This window comes from Phocoena sinus, chromosome 9 (genome assembly GCF_008692025.1).
Source record: "Phocoena sinus isolate mPhoSin1 chromosome 9, mPhoSin1.pri, whole genome shotgun sequence".
In the NCBI taxonomy this organism is placed as follows: Eukaryota; Metazoa; Chordata; class Mammalia; order Artiodactyla; family Phocoenidae; genus Phocoena; species Phocoena sinus.
Window position 1 is genome coordinate 85,577,523 of NC_045771.1, and position 21,527 is coordinate 85,599,049.

General features: G+C 36.2%; 1 protein-coding gene across 1 annotated transcript in view; it reads left to right on the forward strand.

Moving 5' to 3' along the window:
* Positions 1–21,527, forward strand: part of MAGI2 (membrane associated guanylate kinase, WW and PDZ domain containing 2) — a 1,347,058-nt gene that overhangs the window by 988,216 nt on the left and 337,315 nt on the right. The window contains exon 7 of the mRNA XM_032642294.1: positions 8,288–8,345. Within this exon, the coding sequence (XP_032498185.1) occupies positions 8,288–8,345 (58 nt within the window). The remainder of the gene's footprint in view (positions 1–8,287; positions 8,346–21,527) is intronic.

Consider the following 21,527-nt stretch of genomic DNA (forward strand, 5'->3'; position numbering starts at 1 on the left):
TTTCAAAGATTCTTTTTTTTTTTTTAATTTTCTCATTTTAGTCAACTCTTCTATCTTTCTGTTCTTTGTCCATTTCTGAACTTTTAAATTTCTGATTCAAAATGTTGTTTTATATTTATAAATGCTTGTTTGAAAATATCTTGAGATTTCATTACAGTTTTCTCATTTGTGCTTTTGTTTATGCTTGAAGGAGGATAATAGTTTTTTATTAGTCATATCACTTTGACTCTCATTTCTGATTTCTTATAATAACTTTATGAATATTATCTACTTTCTATTTATTTTTATTTTTTTCCTAAACCGGCAATAACAGTTTTGTATAATCAAAAATAAAAGAGTTTGGTAGATTACTACATTCTTAGTCCATGAGCACCCTCTTCTGTTTATTTTGTGAAGTACTGATTTTTTAGTAGATGATATATTTTTTTTGGCAGAGGGAATAGTTTGTATGTCTTATGATTCTTTTTTTGTTTCTTCAGACACAACAGAAGTTGTGATTCTTACCTCATGATTCTTTCCTATCATAACCAAACTTCCATGGGCCATTTCCTCTTTCAACATCATTTCCCTCTTCTCCTTAAGAAGCGCCTTCGTAAGACTCTCTCATTCTGCTCACTTTCAAACATCTTTTTTTCAGTTCCCCAGTAGCTGTGTTCTGATCAACCATGTCTGTTAGCATTTTCCAATTCAGGACAGGACTTTATCTTTCTGAGGGTGATTTTGTCTGTTCTTCCACCCCCTAGGCTCCTTCCTCCCTCTCTTCTTTTCTGCACACTCTCTACCTGAGTTTCTGATCCAGAATGGGCTCTTGAGCTGGTTCTGCTAGATTGGGGTGTTTATGTCTCTACCTACATGTACCTTTTCAAGTGCATAGTATTTTCTTTCTCCTAATTATGTTGTAGATGTGGGTTATAAATGGTTTCTTAGTGGATATTTATGTTCTCTTAGTGGATATTTATGGTTTTCTGGGTAAGTGGAGAGGTTAAAATTTAGATATCAGCCTTTACAGTATAAGAGCCCGGCATGTTTCAATAAAGGATCTTAAGTGGATGGTGATGATAAATAGATCAATAGATGGATTAATACGGGCTTACAGAAATTAAGAGGAAACTGGAGATGTATATTTGAAGTCCTAACATATAGTTGTTTCCCAGATCTTTCATTATGGCCAGACCTTTCTCCAAAGCTCTAGGAATTTAAAAAACAAAACCAAACAACAACCAAAAATAAACACCTACTAGATTCATCAGTTTTTCACTTTCTAGTACAGCTTGCAGACTTAAACCAAATATGACTCTTTCTGAATCTTTACCAGACAGCATCCTTTTTTTGTGTCATGCCTTTCTGCCACCACTTCTTGTCACCGTCTGAAATATATTACTCTGTCATCTTTAAGTGAACATTGCAAAAGTTCACATTTATATTTGACAGCTTTTTTTCCAGGTAGAAAAGGGCCCCTGAATATTGAGCACACATTTCTTTATATATCAATATCTGTCAGAAAAAGCTTATACATTTTCTACTCAAATTTGGTAAGATACATTAAGGAATAAATTTAGTTGGAATTTGTTTGTGCCCTTGTATGTTTTATCAACAGCAAGCCCGCGAAATTGTGGTTAATACTTTTAAAACCCATTATAATACTGGGGTAATGAAATACTCAGGCTGAATCCACATGGTAACATGAATTAAATGCCAGTGTTGTAAAATACAGATCAGCTAGTTCTCCTTTCCACTGTAAAAAATAGTAAGACTCCTATACCCAGGCCCATGAATGAAGACTTCTTAGCCTATATTTCCATGATATCAACTGGGTCTGTGCTCTTGCATGTAGACACTCTCTGAGGAAGATGAAAAAGAGAACATACAGGAACAATTTTTATTTTCAATTTTAGGTTCTAAAGTTTGTTGTTTTGTTTGATTGTTTATTTTTGTGACTGAATGGAATAAAATTCTCTGGTAAATAGGAGCAAATTTGAGTCCTGACACAGAAAAAGGTCTGGAAGTATACACTCTCAACTCTCTCTTTATGTAGGGAAATGTGACTGTGATTAACATATTCTTTTGTGGATTTTGTTACAAAGAAGAATGAATTCAGAATTTACTTTTATAATTATACTCCTTGGGAGCAAAAGTTAAATGACTTTTCCAGGGAAATTTAGTTATAATTCCCAATTAATATACTATGTATACAGTAAAAATCTAATAAAAATTGTAGGAAAAGATTTTAATATGGGTAGTAGCTATCACTGTATTGCATATTATTCTACCTAGGGAACTTTTATATGTTTCTTATGTTCTCTTGTGATGTCATCACCTCTAAAGCACAATAGCAAGAGACTCAATTTTTTTAAGAAAGCAAGTCCAGGGCTTCCCTGGTGGCACAGTGATTGAGAGTCCGCCTGCCGATGCAGGGGACACGAGTTCGTGCCCCGGTCCGGGAGGATCCCACATGCCGCGGAGCGGCTGGGCCCGTGAGCCATGGCTGCTGAGCCTGCGCGTCCGGAGCCTGTGCTCCGCAACGGGAGAGGCCACAACAGTGAGAGGCCCACGTACCTCAAAAAAAGAAAGCAAGTCCAAATAAAATAACATAGGATTGAAGGAAATGGTCCCCCATTCTGGTCCCTGTTCCTGTCTCCAAAATCTTAGTACTTAGTATGCTTTCTACATTGGTCCACCTTCCTGGCTTTTTAAGCTGCCCACCAGGATGGGCCTTCACACAACTTTTATGAATTAAAGTAACCCATGCTATGACCCATACAAGATGCTGCCCCCCAGGAAAGGAACAAAACCGGACTGCAGATTTTGAACTCATATTACTGAATTTGTATCTCTAGGATTCAAGATGCAGTAACACTTAAACATGAACATGGCATTTACTTAGTTTTTCCAGTGAGCAGAAAGATAGGCAACAGGGGGGAAAAAAAAAAAAGGTAATATAGCAAAATTAAAAGTTACTTTCTTGGGGCTTCCCTGGTGGCGCAGTGGTTGAGAGTCCGCCTGCCGATGCAGGGGACACGGGTTCGTGCCCCGGTCTGGGAGGATCCCACATGCCGCGGAGCGGCTGGGCCCGTGAGCCATGGCCGCTGAGCCTGCGCGTCCGGAGCCTGTCCTCCGCAACGGGAGAGGCCACAACAGGGAGAGGCCCGCGTAACGCAAAAAAAAAAAAAAAAAAAAAAAAAAAAAAAAAAAGTTACTTTCTTGGAAATATCTATTAAAAGTCAACATAATATAAAAGAAGACTAAAAATGCAGAAATCCTACATTCTCATTTTGTTTAAAAATTTAACACTATCCAAATTAATTCAGTGTTATATGTATCTGATTGGATATTAATAAAGTGTGAGTAGAAGTCATCTACTCAATAGTGAGAGTTGGTGAAGTAGCTTTTTTCAGTTTTTTTTTTTCATTTTGAAATTATTTTAGAAACAAAAATTACAAAAATAGTACAAAGCGTTTTCTACATACCTTTCACCTCACTTCCCCTAATATTAACATCTTTCATAGCACAATTATTGATGTCAGGAAATTAACATTCATGTAGACTAGTAACTAATCTACAAGTCTTATTTGGCTTTTACCAGTTGTCTCACTAATGTCCTTTTTCTGGTCCAGGACCTAATCCAGATCCCACTCTGCATTTACTCTTCGTGTCTCCATGGTCTCCTCTACACACTGTGACAATACCTCAGTCACTCTTTCTATTTCATGACCTTGACACTTTTGAAGAGTACTGGCCTGTTATTTTCTAGAATGTTCCTCCACTTGTGTTTGCCAAATGTGGCAAAAAATGGGGCACAGCTGCCAGCCATACCTGCTTAATATGTGAGTGGGTTCTTGACCTGAGGACAGCCATTATAGTGATCTGCCGGGCTAAGTAACTTGGATCTATTTTGAAGAAAACGAACTGGATTAATGAATTAGGGTGGATGCAGGGGAGGAGGCTGGGTACAGAATTGGGAAACTCAGAGATCAAAGTAGTGAGATAGTGTATCTTAGGTTCCTTATAGCTTTTCAGTATTGGGTCCCATTTCCATAAGGAATACTATCCTTGGATTCTACAAGTTGCCCAGCTGTAGCCTGAAAAATGTTTTTTTGAGCTAATAAAGGAGTCCCAGTTTTCTGCAACAAAAATGGACCTAACAAATAAATAAGAATTGGACAGAGCGAGTAAATAAAAAGAAGAGCATGGTGGCTGTGGCAGAATCCAAGCTGAACTAGATACCTCTTTAATTTTTGATTCTATTAAAGTTTTACGAAGCTTATATGACTGACTACAAATTAACCTAGACATTTTCACAGACTTTTACAGAGTGGATCACTATAGGAATATCTAATCACTGATTTTTCCCCATGGTTCCATGGCCTGAAGAAAATCTCAGTTTCAGCAGTTCTTAATACAGCATTAACCTTGCTGATCTCAAGTGTTTATTTTTCTTTGTTGCATAGTATAGGTTATGCTTTCATTAGTGTGACCTTAATCATCTGCAAATTTGTCAGGTATTATTGAATACAGTATTCTAAATAACCCAGGACCCAAGAGTTCCTAGCTGCATACTTGGCTTGACTGGGCAAATAGTACAAAATTGGAAATTCTTTTTTCTCGTTTGTTAGCTTAATTTTAAAAAGAAGCAATTGCTTTTTAAAAACGAAGTCCAGATAGCTAATTTTTCACAGTGAAAGATGATTCTTAACTGTCTTAATTTTTCATCATATACATGCATACTCTTCAGTTAATCTTAAGAATTTATTTTATGACTTGGCTTTTCTTTGCCACTCAGGAAGAATGTCGTTAATGGGAATACACACAAACACATGTCCACACATACATGCACATGCATACACACAAACATATATACATACACATACACATTCCTGTATATGTTCACACACACACACACACACACACACACACACACACATACACCATTTTAAGCATTGGTTGTAGATTTTTATACCTATTCTGTCATATTTACAAATGAGCCAGTGTGTGTATTCTATTACTTGTTTCTTGTAACATTCATCCATCACTCCTCTGCAGACCTTGTAAATGAAATGAATGACAGCTCTTTGTAACAGGTTAGAGCTACAGTGTATCATTTTGTCTCAAATTGTGAGTCAAGGAACACTTAATAGTTCATCTTAAAGTATAAATATTTATAATATATAATTTTGTTTAGGCATGAATTAATAGTTTATTTTGGAAATATGAAGTACGCAAACAAACTATATTAATACCGTATGAAAAGCAAATCAGATTCCCCCTAAATTCTGATGAACACTTCATGATGGCGAATGGGAAAGAATGCCAATGAATTGTTTCCAGAACCTTTGGCACTGTAAATCCACAGAGATAAAGAATCAGTGAACTGTATACTTCGGAGATACATTGCTTAGCATTAGTAATTTACTCAGAAAAAAAAAGCCAAAGATAAGGAATAAGTGAAGGAATAGATTACACTGTAAAAGATAATTTTTAAAAATTTGACCATGAAATGCTTCCATTTGGCAGTGCCGTTAGGAAGTAGGACTAGTATTCATAAAACTAACCATGTTAGGCTTTTACTCTGAAAATTATTAAATATTATTATTTTACATATTATTATATTCATCAGGTGATATTAAACCTATTATATATATGAATCCATGTATTCAGTCATATTAATAATAAATATTCATAATATCAATTCTTGTCCTCTGTATATTCTTTTACTTAAGCTACTTGTAAAAGGCACTCAGTAGATGTTTGTCAAATAGATTTTTCTTTTTAATAGCCAAATTCTCCAGTAGCTTGGGGAATTTGGTAAACATCATCTGGATAGTTATTCTCATTAGTTTAAATTAAGTATTGTTTATGCTATATTAAGCAGAGTGCCTAAATTGATATCTGAATTGGCTAAGGTCTCTGGAACCAAAGTACAGGGTTTTTAAATCCTGAGTTGTATAGATAAAATGAGTTAGTGCATGGAAAATCCATCAGTACCTGGACCATAGTAAATACTCAGTAATATTCTTATTATCATTTTGACAGAAAAATTTCTTAAGATGCTTCACAATTTGGTATTGTAATTATTAAACCAAGGCATAGCCTAGACTTTATAGTTTAAAAAAAATAAATAAACTTGAAAAATTTCTTCAGTATTTAGGCTAAGCTCCAATGATAGAAGCCATAAAGGAAAACATTGAGAAATTTACCAATCAAAAATTAAAACAACTGTGTTGAAGAAAATGTTCAACAAAATTAAAATCTAAACAAACTCTTTAAAACATATATGCAACATATGTAACAAAGGACTAATACTCTTAACAAGTAAAAAAAAAAAAAAAACTCTTATGAATGGCTTTATAAAAACAAGAAATGTACAAAAGAAAAAACAGTTGCCCAAGGATGAACAAATAAAAAATGTTGAAACTAACTAGAAATCCAAGAAAGGCAAATTAAAACAACTATGAGATACTATTTAAAAAACAATTTTGTTGATTTTTAAAATAATGATATACAGTATTTTATCTGCATATCCAGAATTCAAAAGCTCTAAAAACTGCCTTTTATACTCATTTGGCAGCAAAAGGTAACCTGACCTGGACATGCTGGCAGACCAGTGCTAACTGACGTGAAGTGGTCCTTTTTTTGTGCCTCTTAGTGAGAATCACATAGTTTGGGCTGCTTAAATACTCATGGCTTTAATTATAAGGTGCTTTTTCAGACTCTGCTTGAGGTGTTTTGGAACAGAATGCATTTGCCTCGTGTTATCCTTCTAAAATCAGAAAAATTGTGAATTTCAAAACCTCTCTGTCCCAAAAAGTTTTGGATGAGGAATTATGGACCTGTATTTAATTTGATGGTACAGAGAAACAAAGTCAATTTATAAACTCCCAGTGAAGTTATAAATTGGTTCTCTTTTGTGAGTGGATGGCAACAACTTGGATATAAATATAGATATACATTTATCAAAAGCCATAAAAGGGTACATGCCCTTTAATCTGAAATTTTACCTCTAGGAATTTATCATAACTAAATTACTGGGAAAATGATGAAAGATTTAGGCTTTAGTAAGTCCAACACAGATGATATATAACTGGAAAGTCCCAAATGTTCAATAATAGAAGATTGGTGAGATTACACAGGCTCTGGCCACACCCCACACCACTGCTGTCCACTTTAAAAGTGATATTTTGCAGTAACACTCATTCACATTGAAGATGCCCTTGATATTTTGTTAGGTAGAAATACTAGGCTGTAAAAATAATATGCACTATATGATCTAGTGTCTTTAAAAATTATACACACACACACACACACACACACACACACACACACACACACATCTCTGGATGGCAGGATTGCAGGTGATTCTAATTTTCTTTTATAACTGCTTTTCTATGGTGAAAATGTGTTACTACTTATAAAAATAAAACTTTTAAGTGTCATTTAAACATATTACTTAGAGCATGTCAATATATCTTACTTAGATTTCAAGTTATATATGTATTATTAATGTATATGAGGAAAACTAGAATATTCTTCATATTTATAGGAGTTAATAATTATAAAGGCTTAGTGTATTTGGAAACAGTATCATAACACAAAGCCTGGTTTTCAAATAACATGTTTTTGCTTAAAGTAGCTTTTATTGTATTGTTGATATTTTAACGTGTATTTATTAAAATTTGCTGTGGAGAATTGAAAATATGAACCATATTGTCAAGGAAAGTGTGTTTAGAATTTTAGACTTTATACAAAAATATACCCAAAGAGTTTATTGGCGATATTCAAATTCTGACCCATGGAGAGAGAAAAGCAAGCTAACCATCTCGAATAGTGGGGTGTCAATTGAGAATGTATAATGTCTTTGTTTCAGTCATCAGAAACAATTTGCTATTCTCAGAAATATATTTTGAAAATAGGATCTTCATCCTGAAATGCTCCTTTTAACAATACAAATAAATGAGAAAACTGTACGCTCTTTCAGGAAAGCGATTTGCCTTCTGTATTACCTTGAGTGGTGATAACATAACGTGCCATTCTACTGCTTGGCGTGGGATAAACAGCTAGACCCAGCAGTACATCTGCAGAGAAGAGAGTTCTGTGTTTTAAGTGCCAATTTTCAAGTCAGTGCTTCTTATAGTCCCTACAATATGCATTTGAAATTTGGTGCTGACTCTGAATGCTTTATTCCACTTTAGCAGACTATTTCTGCAATCCACAAACAATTAAATTTTATTACTTTTTATTAGAAATAGTGTTATCTGTTACTTACTGAAAGAAATAACTCTTTATTTTTCAGAGCTTCCATATGGCTGGGAAAAAATCGATGATCCCATATATGGCACTTATTATGTTGAGTAAGTCTCTAAGTTTGATATTAACTTGTTATTAATGTGTTGTGAAATTGTGTTAGTATTTCATTTATTGAGCTTGTGTGGCTAACAGTCCCTTTATTCCTTTGTCGTCTTACTTTGAAGTACCCACGAAGACTCTAGCAGCACTAGCTAGCTGTCTCTTGCTCTCCAGCTGGCTAATTTGTCATTCCTTTCCTTTGACTCATGATTCTAAAACACCAGTTGGAAAAATGTGTTTTACACTGTCCTCTAAATGAGTGATAATTAAAGACATCAAAGTAAATGCCCTTCATTTTGCAATCAGAATGTTGGGAGCTGACTAGTTGTGTAAAAGAGATACTCTATTAAACCAGATTTCAGAGTCAATTAAATGAAGCAACCATACTTTCCAGTTGAGGGATGAAATAAAATTAAGATTTTTTTTTTTCTCTTTTAAGGCCTCATTTTAAATCAAGAGTATTTTTTTTTGTAGATTGGACTTTTATGTTATCTATTGGAGGTTTCATTACCTTACTGTATGTATCTTAGCATAATATGAGTTACCCCTCTATGCATCCTTTTATTCAGGATAAAGCCCCTATTAGGGATTCAGTCATATACACATTTTTTTCTTAGGAAAATCAAATAATATTCATAATTTTCAAAAGTTAAATACGTGACTTACTTTTCCAGAACCCCTCTTCTGATAGAGAAATTTTTATTTTTTATCTATTGTGTCATGTTGTTAATGTTATTTGGGTGAATAACAAAACCAGATACCCAAGAAATGCAGAGGCTGAAAAACTGAAGATGTTCTCACTCTCCATCAAGATCTAACTCTGTTTTCTCCAATCATATTCTGTTTAGCAATAATAATCTAGATGGTAGAGGATGACAGACTAATGGCATTATTGCTAAATTATTTTTGTAGTAAACTGTTCAAATTGTTATTGAGCTTTTACGAAGTGTCAGGCCCTTCTCTGCACTGGGGAGGTGCTGATGAGGACGACCTGTGTGCTCCCTGCCCTTGGGCATCTCCTTCATGAACACTTGTCTTGAATAGTTTGACCCACCATCTTCATTTGGAAAAGCCCCAATTTTGGCACCACAGTCAGTCATTTCCAGTGAAGGTGAATTCACTTCCTTTGCCAAACGCAATTTTCTAACATAGTATCTAATTCTCTAACATCGTGTAGATGCTCAGTAGATGCAAAAATTAAGATATGTACATGGAGGTATCACTAATTGCAAAAATAAAGGGAAATCACTTGTAAATAGTTATAAGGCTCCTATTCCTACTACATTGCTCATCAATTAAAATACACATATATTTTAATAATAATAATGTAGCTGCAGCTCCTGGTTAAATTTATCAACATTAAAGATTTTCAATAAGTGCTACCTTCTCTTAATTTGTTGAATTAGACTGTCCCTTGCCTAAACCTATTACATCTGAAATCCAAGATATTTCCATGTAAGGAAAGAGAATGGAGGTATGTGACATACCAGATCTCATCTTTAATACACTCTCTTGCAGAATTCATTGAACAAGATTCTTCTCCTAAGTTGAGATATTGGCAAACTCCATAAAGAGCCAGATAACAAATATTTTAGGGGGCCAAATGGCCTCTGTCACAACTGTTCAGCTCTGCTGTTGTAGCTTGAAAGCAACCATAGGCGACACTTAAATGAATGGGTGTAGTATGTTCCAGTAAAACTGTGTTAACAGAAACAGGCAGGTGGCCAAATGTGGCATGCAGAACATGGTTTGCTGACCCTTTGCCCTATTCGAAATCTTCAGATTCTTCTTCCATGTCCTCAGCTGCTTTCCAATGTGAGAAACAGTATTTAAGTCAAACCTTCTTTCTCTGTCTAACTGTCACAGAGGTGAGAGACCCACATGACCGAAAGCAATGCTTCCTACCTTCTTGATCATTGAGGCGTGTGTTCTTCAAGTAAAGATCTGCTGCTGGTAGTTAATTATTGAATTGGACATTAGCTATAAGCCTAAAAGAAAATGGTCCTCATTACATTACATTTCACATGGTTTGCTTTGTACTTGTTTTTGCTTAAATTACATTTCTTTCTACATTTCTTCACTTCATTTTTCATGTATCATCACCATAGTAAGAAAATTATTTGTAATTTAGTCAGTTATATCTTATATAATTAGATCAGACTAACATATTTAATAGTTTTAGTTTTCAGGTGATTGTGAGGTCTTAGATACAGGTCATAGTGAGTCAAATAGTTTAACTTCCTTCAGACTACATCCAGTTCTACTATTTGTCATGGCTTTTTTCCCATTACATGATTCCATAAGGTATACCAATAGCAACAGTTAGGTGTGTGTGTATATCAGACCAATCAAAAAATTGAGACAGATAATCCAAACCTCCAGATAATTTTAAGTAGAACTCTATGCCAATATTTCTTAGAAATGTCTTTTGGAAGAAAATAATTAAAATACCTCAACTTGTAAACATTATATGTTTACATTACATAGTGGGTTCTCTGTAGAGCTATCATTTTTGGTGTTTAATTACATACCCAATTACACAATTAGAGATCTGGTTACAAAATACGAAAAACATTCCACCTTCCTACCAAGTGGCAAAAAAGCCTATGCAGGGACACTGGAAGTCTAACTTAGCAGTCACTCTTCACACAGACCAGCAACTGGGAGAGGAAGTTGTGGGGTGGGCTCTCTATCATCAGCAGGGCACGTCAGGTTGAAATCAGCCTTGTGTCTCTGGCACAGTTGCACACACACTCATTCCTGCCAGCCTCAGACAAGCAGGTAGGATTTCAGCAGTCAATAGCAGGAAAGTGTCTGTACAACTTGAAACTGGAAAACCTGGATGGAATCATTTTTGACCACTATTTATTGGTGACTTTACTGTGCCATAATTCTGTCCTGGGCAAATGCAATTTTAAGGTTATAGGTTTAATATATTTAAAACTTAGAAAAATTATCATCATAACCATATAAGTATCATGTCATCAAAAGAGTTAACATCTGCTGAGGGTTCAGTATGTGCCATGAAGCGGACTAAGAGCTCAACAGTTTTTAAGCACATTTATAATCCTCTCTAGAGTGTAATGAGGTAAACTGTCTTAAGTTGACAGATGGGGGAACTCTGGCTGAAGAAGTTGAGTAACTTACCCAGCTTCACACATTATTGAGAGGAATGGGCCCAGGCACTGTGACTGCAGAGCCCAGGCTCCAAAGTCTTCCTCAAAATGCATCCCATAAATGTAGTGTTCATAATCCTCACATGATGGTCTGACCAAGCTTCTGGGACTCGTCACTGGAGAAGAATAAGGGGTCCCCAGAGAACATCTCCTCCCTGGCTGCACTCTAGTAGTGTCACAGGAGGGTTCCGACAGTGGGAGCCGTGCTGCGCACAGCCCCATCAGGCTGGCTTCTAACTCACTCATTCTGAGCCACCAGCTCCATTACCCATGCCTTGAGAGTGGCCCTGGACACCACAGCCCCCAAGAGTAAGACTAGCAAGTCCTGAATGAAGAGGAGTCTATACTATGTGGGTCTCAATGTAGGGACGTTGCCCCTCGTTTGGAGCAATAGAGACAGCCACGCAGGTCTTTATTTTAGAGAACAGTGAGCCATACTCAACATCTTTCCTTATTTCATCTGAAGACAGGACAGACAGACCACATTTCTGCTCAATGTAGATGCAGAAAGAGGTTAGCTCTAGTTTTCCTGACACTAAATCCTTGATAGTACAGCACTTAGCAATGTATTACAAAGTCCTAAAGTTGCTAACTAGAAATGTAACTGTCACTGTTCATAAAGAAAGGGAAATTTCTTTAATGAAAAAAGTGCAAAATGTAGAGTTGAACAGCTGTGACTTTTGTACAAATGTGTCTTTCTCTCCTCTTTAGTGAAATTATGTCTGCTGGGTTACATTTTGGTTTCAATGGCAGTTATACAATTTGCTTAACTAGCTAGCCCAGAAGACACAATTTCCTGGGACAGCTTTCATGCAAAGCTGCCTTTGCTGGCACAGACAGAGAAGCAAACCATACAACTACCGTGAAAATAATAGTGGAGACTGACAGATGTGATTTTCATGTAAAGGTTTTACAAGTTTTCATGTGATATCACACATCTGCTACTATGAAATGTTACTTGTGTGCAGTTCCAGAAAGTATGAAAGATACTGTATAATATCTCCAATATAACATTAAATGTGAAAGGAAAATTGCATTCGTTTCATGGTTAATGATGAGTATTTGTCATGATGTAGCAAGTTGGAAAGTGGTTAGAGAGGATTTTAACTCAATTGCATATCTTAAGAATGTTTCTCTCCTTCATGCCTTTGAGTAGTTTTCTAAATATTCTAAGAAAATGCTTACTAACTTCAGAATTTTTGAAAAGTCAGCATAAATGTAAAACACTTCCAATTAGAAATCAACATAAAAGAATACCTTTTAAAATCTTGCTTGTTCTTAGAGAATCTTTTTTTCTATATTGAAAGTTAATTTTTCAAACTTTCAACGTTTTCTTCAATCTTCAAAAACTAGCATACTGTTTTGCTGCTTTTAAACAGCTATTTAACAAAGAAATCCTTTCCCCAGCTTAACAGATTTGTGTAATAGAACACTGAAGTGCACTGCTGATGAATTTGCTTGGTGATGTTCTAGTCTAAAGTGAGCTCTAAATTTTGTCAGTAGCATTTGGTCATGTCAATTATTATCACTTAGCGGCCAAGAGTATGGGCTGCAGCGTTTCACAGTATGCCAGCCCTGCAGCTTCCTAGCTGTGAGACCTTGAGTAGACAGATTATGGAGAAGGAGGAAGTGGAGGAGGATGAAGACCAGAGAGAAAGGAGAAAGGAGAGAGGGGAGGGGAGAGGAAGAACTTTTATTGTGCACCTACTATGTGCCCAGCAGTATTCTAAGTGCTTTACATATACTAACTCATTTAATCCTCACAAAGCAAAACAAAACAAAACAAAAAAAACAACAACCAAAACTATGAAGTCTGTGTTATTATCCCCATTTTATAGATAAGGAAACTGAGACACAGATATTTTTACAAGTACTAAATAAAGCCAGAATATGAATCTAGGCAGTCTCATCACACAGCTGGTGTTTAGCACTTAACACAGGTATGTAGGAAGTGCTCAACAAATATTAGTTAGTTTTATTTTATCATATGTATCCCAGTGACATAGATAAGGACTCTCCTTCTGGCACTACTTGCTTTGCCAGTTCTTTCACGGTAAAATACACCCCAACAGTGAACAATTCTAAGGGAAATTATTTGATCTGTAAGAAACATATAACTTAATCTCACGGTTAGAGTGTGCCACATTGAATTTTAAAAATAGCATTTATTGTAATTCCATAAGCCCACTGAAAATGATGAAGCAAGGACCGCAGAGTGTGGTGTTTCCATGGCTTCCAGAGGGGTTGAGGTTTCAGGGTAATTCCCAGAGAAGATATTTTTGTTGTAATTATCTCTGGTACGTGCCATCTTATACAGTTGGGGAGTTGTGATGATAATAATAACGATAGTGATGTTTGAGGCACTATTTTAACTTTCAGCTACTTTCACGTCCATTGTCCCAGATGATGATCACAGCGTTTACAAATGAGGGAACCAAATCTCTGAGGAGTTAAGTGAGTTCTCAATGGGCATATGGCTAGTAAGGTTGCAGCTGTCTGATGCATGTAGAGCTAAGAAAGACCTTTTAGTAGAGTAGCTATGTTTTTACACTATTATAAGCTGTTTAATTTATAAAGTATTTCTCATATTTGTTAAACAAGTATAAATCGGTTACTGAAAGGAATAAGGACATTGAAATAAATGTGGAGTATTTTTACCTCCCCCTGGCTGACTGAGGCCAAGGTCATAGTATGTGGCATCCCTCCTTTCAGCCTGGAGAAGACAAGCAGTCAAGCTTCATTGTGAGGGATCTCCTAGCTCAACATATGTGCTCTTTACACTGTGGTAGCATTTCTGATTGCTTGTAATTGGTAGTTCTTATTTACCCACTCTGTACTACCCACTTGTATTATATAAAGTTCAACTGGCTATTGATCTACTTTCTTAATACTACAGTTCAACCACAGATCAGTGGAAAAGCTTATGACTTCCTTTTATGCTTTATGTCGGGGTCCCTCAAATATTTTTAAATTATGAGTTTTTCAAATCAAAATGAAGTCTCATGTCCAATCTCCCTTCTCACCACTACCATCCAGTCAAGATCTGGATACATGCCCCTCATCAAGCCCTTACATGAGATTAGAGATCATTTTTCATGCTGTAAGATATTTCCCCATTGCTGATTCATTTTAATATGATCAACATTTATCTTGTATACCAGTTACCTTGTCTTCCCCTGAAGGTCTTTTCAACTAAAGGTAAGAAAACTTGACTCTGTAGTTGAGTACACTTTTGTTAGCAACTGCTTATTCATAAACTACCTTATTTAGCAGATTTTCTGTTTCCAAATAAAAACTGTTTTAGTCACCCAGAAGTTTAAATAGGTTTAATTGCAAGTGGACTTTTACAAATAACGATAATTTATGCACTTTGACATCAGACTTCCATGTGTTTTTTTTAGTTTTACAATTCTAATAAATCATTTTTTGTCTTGAAGTCAATAATAAAAGACAAAAGAATTATTACTCCAGCATCATCTTTCCTTTGAGAATGTGTTTGTGAAGAAAGGTGAATGCAATGTAAACACTAATTTTTTTTTTTTTTGGTTTGTTTGTCTTTAAACCTTTTTTATCAATCTAGCAAATTAAATTGGGCTCTTAGTTAGGCACTTCTGGAGAGGTTAAGCACAGGCAAACAGCACAGGAGCACAACGGGTAGCACAGAGCAGGGGAACTCGGTGGTAGAGGCAGCAATGTCCCTGAGCCCTCATCATCGCAAGGAGAGATGGCAGGAATGGTCAGAACTGGAAACACCATTTTGTATACTCCCAAGGAAGGACCATGCTCCCTCCTTCTACTCCATCTTTTTTATAGGACCATGAGAGCTCGAGACTGGCCATGTGAAGGCAGGGAGGTCAGACTGCACTTAGACAATGTTGTTCAAGGGACTTTCAGACAGCCTGTTGAGAGGGATATGAACAGGTGAATGTGGGGAGTGTCATTTCTGCACGGAGAGGTCCTAGGATGCTGTCGGAAGTGCTGTCCCTCCTGCTGGAGGAGGGGACCACCTACTTCTATTCCGTGTAGCTCATTGCTTGGCAACGCAGAGAAAGCTGCCACCGTCTTTCACTGGAGAATTCTGTTTGGCTCTTGCCAAGGCAATGTTATAATAAGAAGTAGATCACTGTCATCATTCTACAATTTGTGAAATAGCTTTTTCGGTTATTAATCTCTCTCTGGATTAAACATGCTAGGTTTCTTGTGAGTGAACTGCAAATTGTCCCATGCTGCCACTCTGTATCACCACATACTTTGGAGTCATATCTTAGACCGAGACTAAGTTCTGAAGTGAACACATGAAGTGAAAAGTTGGTTAGAGTCAAAATTACCCTAAAAATCCCTCAGGATCATGTCGTGTTGGAGACTAGCATGCTCAAACAAAATGGCTGGGTTTTCCTTTAGTGCTGGAAATGGATTCTTTCTGGAATTAAAGGGTTTGGCTGGCATTTATGTCTTTCTGATCTTTAATATATACAGAACTAGAATCACATTCGGCTCAGAGAGATGCTATCAGAAGGATGAAGAAATTTAGTCAAACAGAGGAAGCAGTAGAGGGATGTCATTCTTTGGCACATTATTATGAATAAAACAGAAGATTGTCACCTTTAAGAGGTAAAATGTAATTCCCTCCTGCCCCACATGAGAACTATAATTTCATCTTTTTTAATATGCAAATAATGTTTTTCAAAATTGTTTTTGTGTCACAGACCATAATGTTAGTAATAGTTTCTCCTTTTTTGTATTCATGGTTTTGAATTTACAAAATTCAAAATTACGCTTAACCTCGCTGGCTTTTATCTGTTAAATGAGTGGTTTGGATGAGGTGATTGCTAAGTTCTCTTCTAGTTCAAGGAATATCCACTGCACCTTGTGTTAACAAGGATAAATTTGGCCATTTTCCTGTGTTATTCTTTTTTTTTTTTTTTGGCTTTTCATCTGTTCTCTTTTTTTTTAATTTTTGAATTTTATTTTATTTTTTTATACAGCAGGTACTTATTAGTCATCAATTTTATACACATCAGTGTATACATGTCAATCCCAATCGCCCAATTCATCACACCACCACCACCACCCCCTGTGGCTTTCCACCTTGGTGTCCATACGTTTGTTCTCTACATCTGTGTCTCAATTTCTGCCCTGCAAACCGGTTCATCTGTACCATTTTTCTACGTTCCACATATATGCGTTAATATATGATATTTGTTTTTCTCAGAGTGACTTACTTCACTCTGTATGACAGTCTCTAGATCCATCCATGTTTCAACAAGTGACCTAATTTTGTTCCTTTTTGTCACTGAGTAATATTCCATTGTATATATGTACCACATCTTTCTTATCCATTCGTCTGTTGATGAGCATTTAGGTTGCTTCCATGACCTGACTATTGTAAATAGTGCTGCAATGAACATTGGGGTGCATGTGTCTTTTTGAATTATGGTTTTCTCTGGGTATATGCCCAGTAGTGAGATTGCTGGATCACATGGTAATTCTACTTTTAGTTTTTTAAGGAACCTCCATACTGTTCTCCATAGTGGCTGTATCAATTTACATTCCCATCAACAGTGCAAGAGGGTTCCCTTTTCTCCACACCCTCTCCAGCATTCGTTGTTTGTAGATTTTCTGATGTTGCCCATTCTAACTGGTGTGAGGTGATACCTCATTGTAGGTTTGATTTGCATTTCTCTAATAATTAGTGATGTTGAGCAGCTTTTCATGTGCTTCTTGGCCATCTGTGTCTTCTTTGGAGAAATGTCTATTTACGTCTTCTGCCCATTTTTGGATTGGGTTGTTTCTTTCCTTAATATTGAGCTGCATGAGCTGTTTATATATTTTGGAGATTAATCCTTTGTCCGTTGATTTGTTTGCAAACATTTTCTCCCATTCTGAGGGTTGTCTTTTTGTCTTGTTTGTGATTTCCTTTGCTGTGCAAAAGCTTTTAAGTTTCATTAGGTCCTATTTGTTTATTTTTGTTTTTATTTCCATTACTCTAAAAGGTGGATCAAAAAAGATCTTGCTGTGATTTATGTCAAAGAGTGTTCTTCCTATATTTTCCTCTAAGAATTTTATAGTGTCCGGTCCTACATTGAGGTCTCGAATACATTTTGAGTTTATTTTTGTATATGATGTTAAGGAGTGTTCTAATATCATTCTTTTACATGTAGCTCTCCAGTTTTCCCAGCACCACTTGTTGAAGAGACTGTCTTTTCTCCATTGTATATCCTTGCCTTCTTTGTCATAAATCAGTTGACCATAGGTGTGTGGGTTTACCTCTGGGTTTTCTATCTTGTTCCATTGACCTATTTTTCTGTTTTTGTGCCAGTACCATATTGTCTTGATTACTGTAGCTTTGTAGTATAGTCTGAAGCCAGGGAGTCTGATTCCTCCAGCTCAGTTTTTTTCCCTCAAGACTGCTTTGGCTATTCGGGGTCTTTTTTGTCTCCATACAAATTTTAAGATTTTTTATTCTAGTTCCATAAAAAATGTCGTTGGTAATTTGATAGGGATTGCATTGAATCTGTAGATTGCTTTAGATAGTATAGTCATTTTCACAATATTGAATGTTCAAATCCAAGAACATGGTATATTTCTCCATCTGTTCGTATCATTTTTAATTTCTTTCATCAGTGTCGTATAGTTTTCTGCATACAGGTCTTTTGTCTCCCTAGGTAGGTTTATTCCTAGGTATTTTATTCTTTTTGTTGCCATGGTAAATGGGAGTGTTTCCTTAATTTCTCTTTCAGATTTTTCATCATTAGTGTATAGGAATGCAAGAGATTTCTGTGCATTAAGTTTGTATCCTGCAACTTTACCAAATTCATTGATTACCTCTAGTAGTTTTCTGATGGCATCTTTAGGATTCTCTATGTATAGTATCAGGTCATCTGCAAACAGTGACAGTTTTATTTCTTCTTTTCCAATTTGTATTCCTTTTATGTCTTTTTCTTCTCTGATTGCCGTGGCTAGGACTTCCAAAACTGTGTTGAGTAATAGTGGTGAGAGTGGACATCCTTGTCTTGTTCCTGATCTTAGAGGAAATGCTTTCAGTTTTTCCCCGTTGAGAATGACGTTTGCTGTGGGTTTGCTGTATATGGCCTTTATTATGTTGAGGTAGGTTCCCTCTATGCCCACTTTCTGGAGAGTTTTTATCATAAATGGCTGTTGAATTTTGTCAAAAGCTTTTTCTGCATCTATTGAGATGATCATATGGTTTTTATTCTTCAGTTTGTTAATATGGTGTATCACATTGATTGATTTGCATATATTGAAGAATCCTTGCATCCCTGAGATAAATCCCACTTGATCATAGTGTATGATTCTTTTTTTTTTTTTTTTTTTTAAACATCTTTATTGGGGTATAATTGCTTTACAATGGTGTGTTAGTTTCTGCTTTATAACAAAGTGAATCAGCTATACATATACATATGTTCCCATATGTCTTCCCTCTTGCGTCTCCCTCCCTCCCACTCTCCCCATCCCACCCTTCCAGGCTGTCACAAAGCACCGAGCTAATATCCCTGTGCCTTGCGGCTGCTTCCCCCCAGCTATCTACCTTACTACGTTTGTTAGTGTGTATATGTCCATGACTCTCTCTCGCCCTGTCAAAACTCACCCCTCCCCCTCCCCATACCCTCAAGTCCGTTCTCCAGTAGGTCTGCGTCTTTATTCCTATCTTACCCCTAGGTTCTTCATGACATTTTTTTCCCTTAAATTCCATATATATGTGTTAGCATACGGTATTTGTCTTTTTCTTTCTGACTTACTTCACTCTGTATGACAGACTCTAGGTCTATCCATCTCATTACAAATAGCTCAATTTCATTTCTTTTTAAGGCTGAGTAATATTCCATTGTGTATATGTGCCACATCTTCTTTATCCATTCATCCGATGATGGGCGCTTAGGTTGTTTCCATGTCCTGGCTATTGTAAATAGAGCTGCAATGAACATTTTGGTACATGACTCTTTTTGAATTTTGGTTTTCTCAGGGTATATGCCAAGTAGTGGGATTGCTGGGTCATATGGTAATTCTATTTGTAGTTTTTTAAGGAACCTCCATACTGTTCTCCACAGTGGCTGAACCAATTCACATTCCCACCAGCAGTGCAAGAGTGTCCCCTTTTCTCCACACCCTCTCCAGCATTTATTGTTTCTAGATTTTTTGATGATGGCCATTCTGACTGGTGTGAGATGATATCTCATTGTAGTTTTGATTTGCATTTCTCTAATGATTAATGATGTTGAGCATTCTTTCATGTGTTTGTTGGCATTCTGTATATCTTCTTTGGAGAAATGTCTATTTAGGTCTTCTGCCCATTTTTGGATGGGGTTGTTTGTTTTTTTGTTATTGAGCTGCATGAGCTGCTTGTAAATTTTGGAGACTAATCCTTTGTCAGTTGCTTCATTTGCAAATGTTTTCTCCCATTCTGAGGGTTGTCTTTTGGTCTTGGTTATGGTTTCCTTTGCTGTGCAAAAGCTTTGAAGTTTCATTAGGTCCCATTTGTTTATTTTTGTTTTTATTTCCATTACTCTAGGAGGTGGGTCAGAAAGGATCTTGCTGTGATTTATGTCATAGAGTGTTCTTCCTATGTTTTCTTCTAAGAGTTTGATAGTTTCTGGCCTTACATTTAGGTCGTTAATCCATTTGGAGCTTATTTTTGTGTATGGTGTTAGGGAGTGATCTAATCTCATACTTTTACATGTACCTGTCCAGTTTTCCCAGCACCATTTATTGAAGAGGCTGTCCTTTCTCCACTGTACATTCCTGCCTCCTTTATCAAAGATAAGGTGTCCATATGTGCGTGGGTTTATCTCTGGGCTTTCTATCCTGTTCCACTGATCTATCTTTCTGTTTTTGTGCCAGTACCATACTGTCTTGATTACTGTTGCTTTGTAATATAGTCTGAAGTCAGGGAGCCTTATTCCTCCAGCTCCTTTTTTCGTTCTCAAGATTGCTTTGGCTATTCGGGGTCTTTTGTGTTTCCATACAAATTGCGAATTTTTTTGTTCTAGTTCTGTGAAAAATGCCAGTGGTAGTTTGATAGGGATTGCATTGAATCTGTAGATTGCTTTGGGTAGTAGAGTCATTTTCACAATGTTGATTCTTCCCATCCAAGAACATGGTATATCTCTCCATCTATTTGTATCATCTTTAATTTCTTTCATCAGTGTCTTATAATTTTCTGCATACAGGTCTTTCGTCTCCTTAGGTAGGTTTATTCCTAGATATTTTATTCTTTTTGTTGCAATGGTAAATGGGAGTGTTTTCTTGATTTCACTTTCAGATTTTTCATCATTAGTATATAGGAATGCCAGAGATTTCTGTGCATTAATTTTGTATCCTGCTACTTTACCAAATTCATTGATTAGCTCTAGTAGTTTTCTGGTAGCATCTTTAGGATTCTCTATGTATAGTATCATGTCATCTGCAAACAGTGACAGCTTTACTTCTTCTTTTCCGATTTGGATTCCTTTTATTTCCTTTTCTTCTCTGATTGCTGTGGCTAAAACTTCCAAAACTATGTTGAATAAGAGTGGTGAGAGTGGGCAACCTTGTCTTGTTCCTGATCTTAGTGGAAATGCTTTCAGTTTTTCACCATTGAGGATGATGTTTGCTGTGGGCTTGTCATATATGGCTTTTATTATGTTTAGGAAAGTTCCCTCTATGCCTACTTTCTGGAGGGTTTTTATCATAAATGGGTGTTGAATTTTGTCGAAAGCTTTCTCTGCATCTATTGAGATGATCATATGGTTTTTCTCCTTCAAGTTGTTAATATGGTTTATCACATTGATAGATTTGCGTATATTGAAGAATCCTTGCATTCCTGGAATAAACCCCACTTGATCATGGTGTATGATCCTTTTCATGTGCTGTTGGATTCTGTTTGCTAGTATTTTGTTGAGGATTTTTGCATCTATGTTCATCAGTGATATTGGCCTGTAGTTTTCTTTCTTTGTGACATCCTTGTCTGGTTTTGGTATCAAGGTGATGGTGGCTTCGTAGAAGGAATTTGGG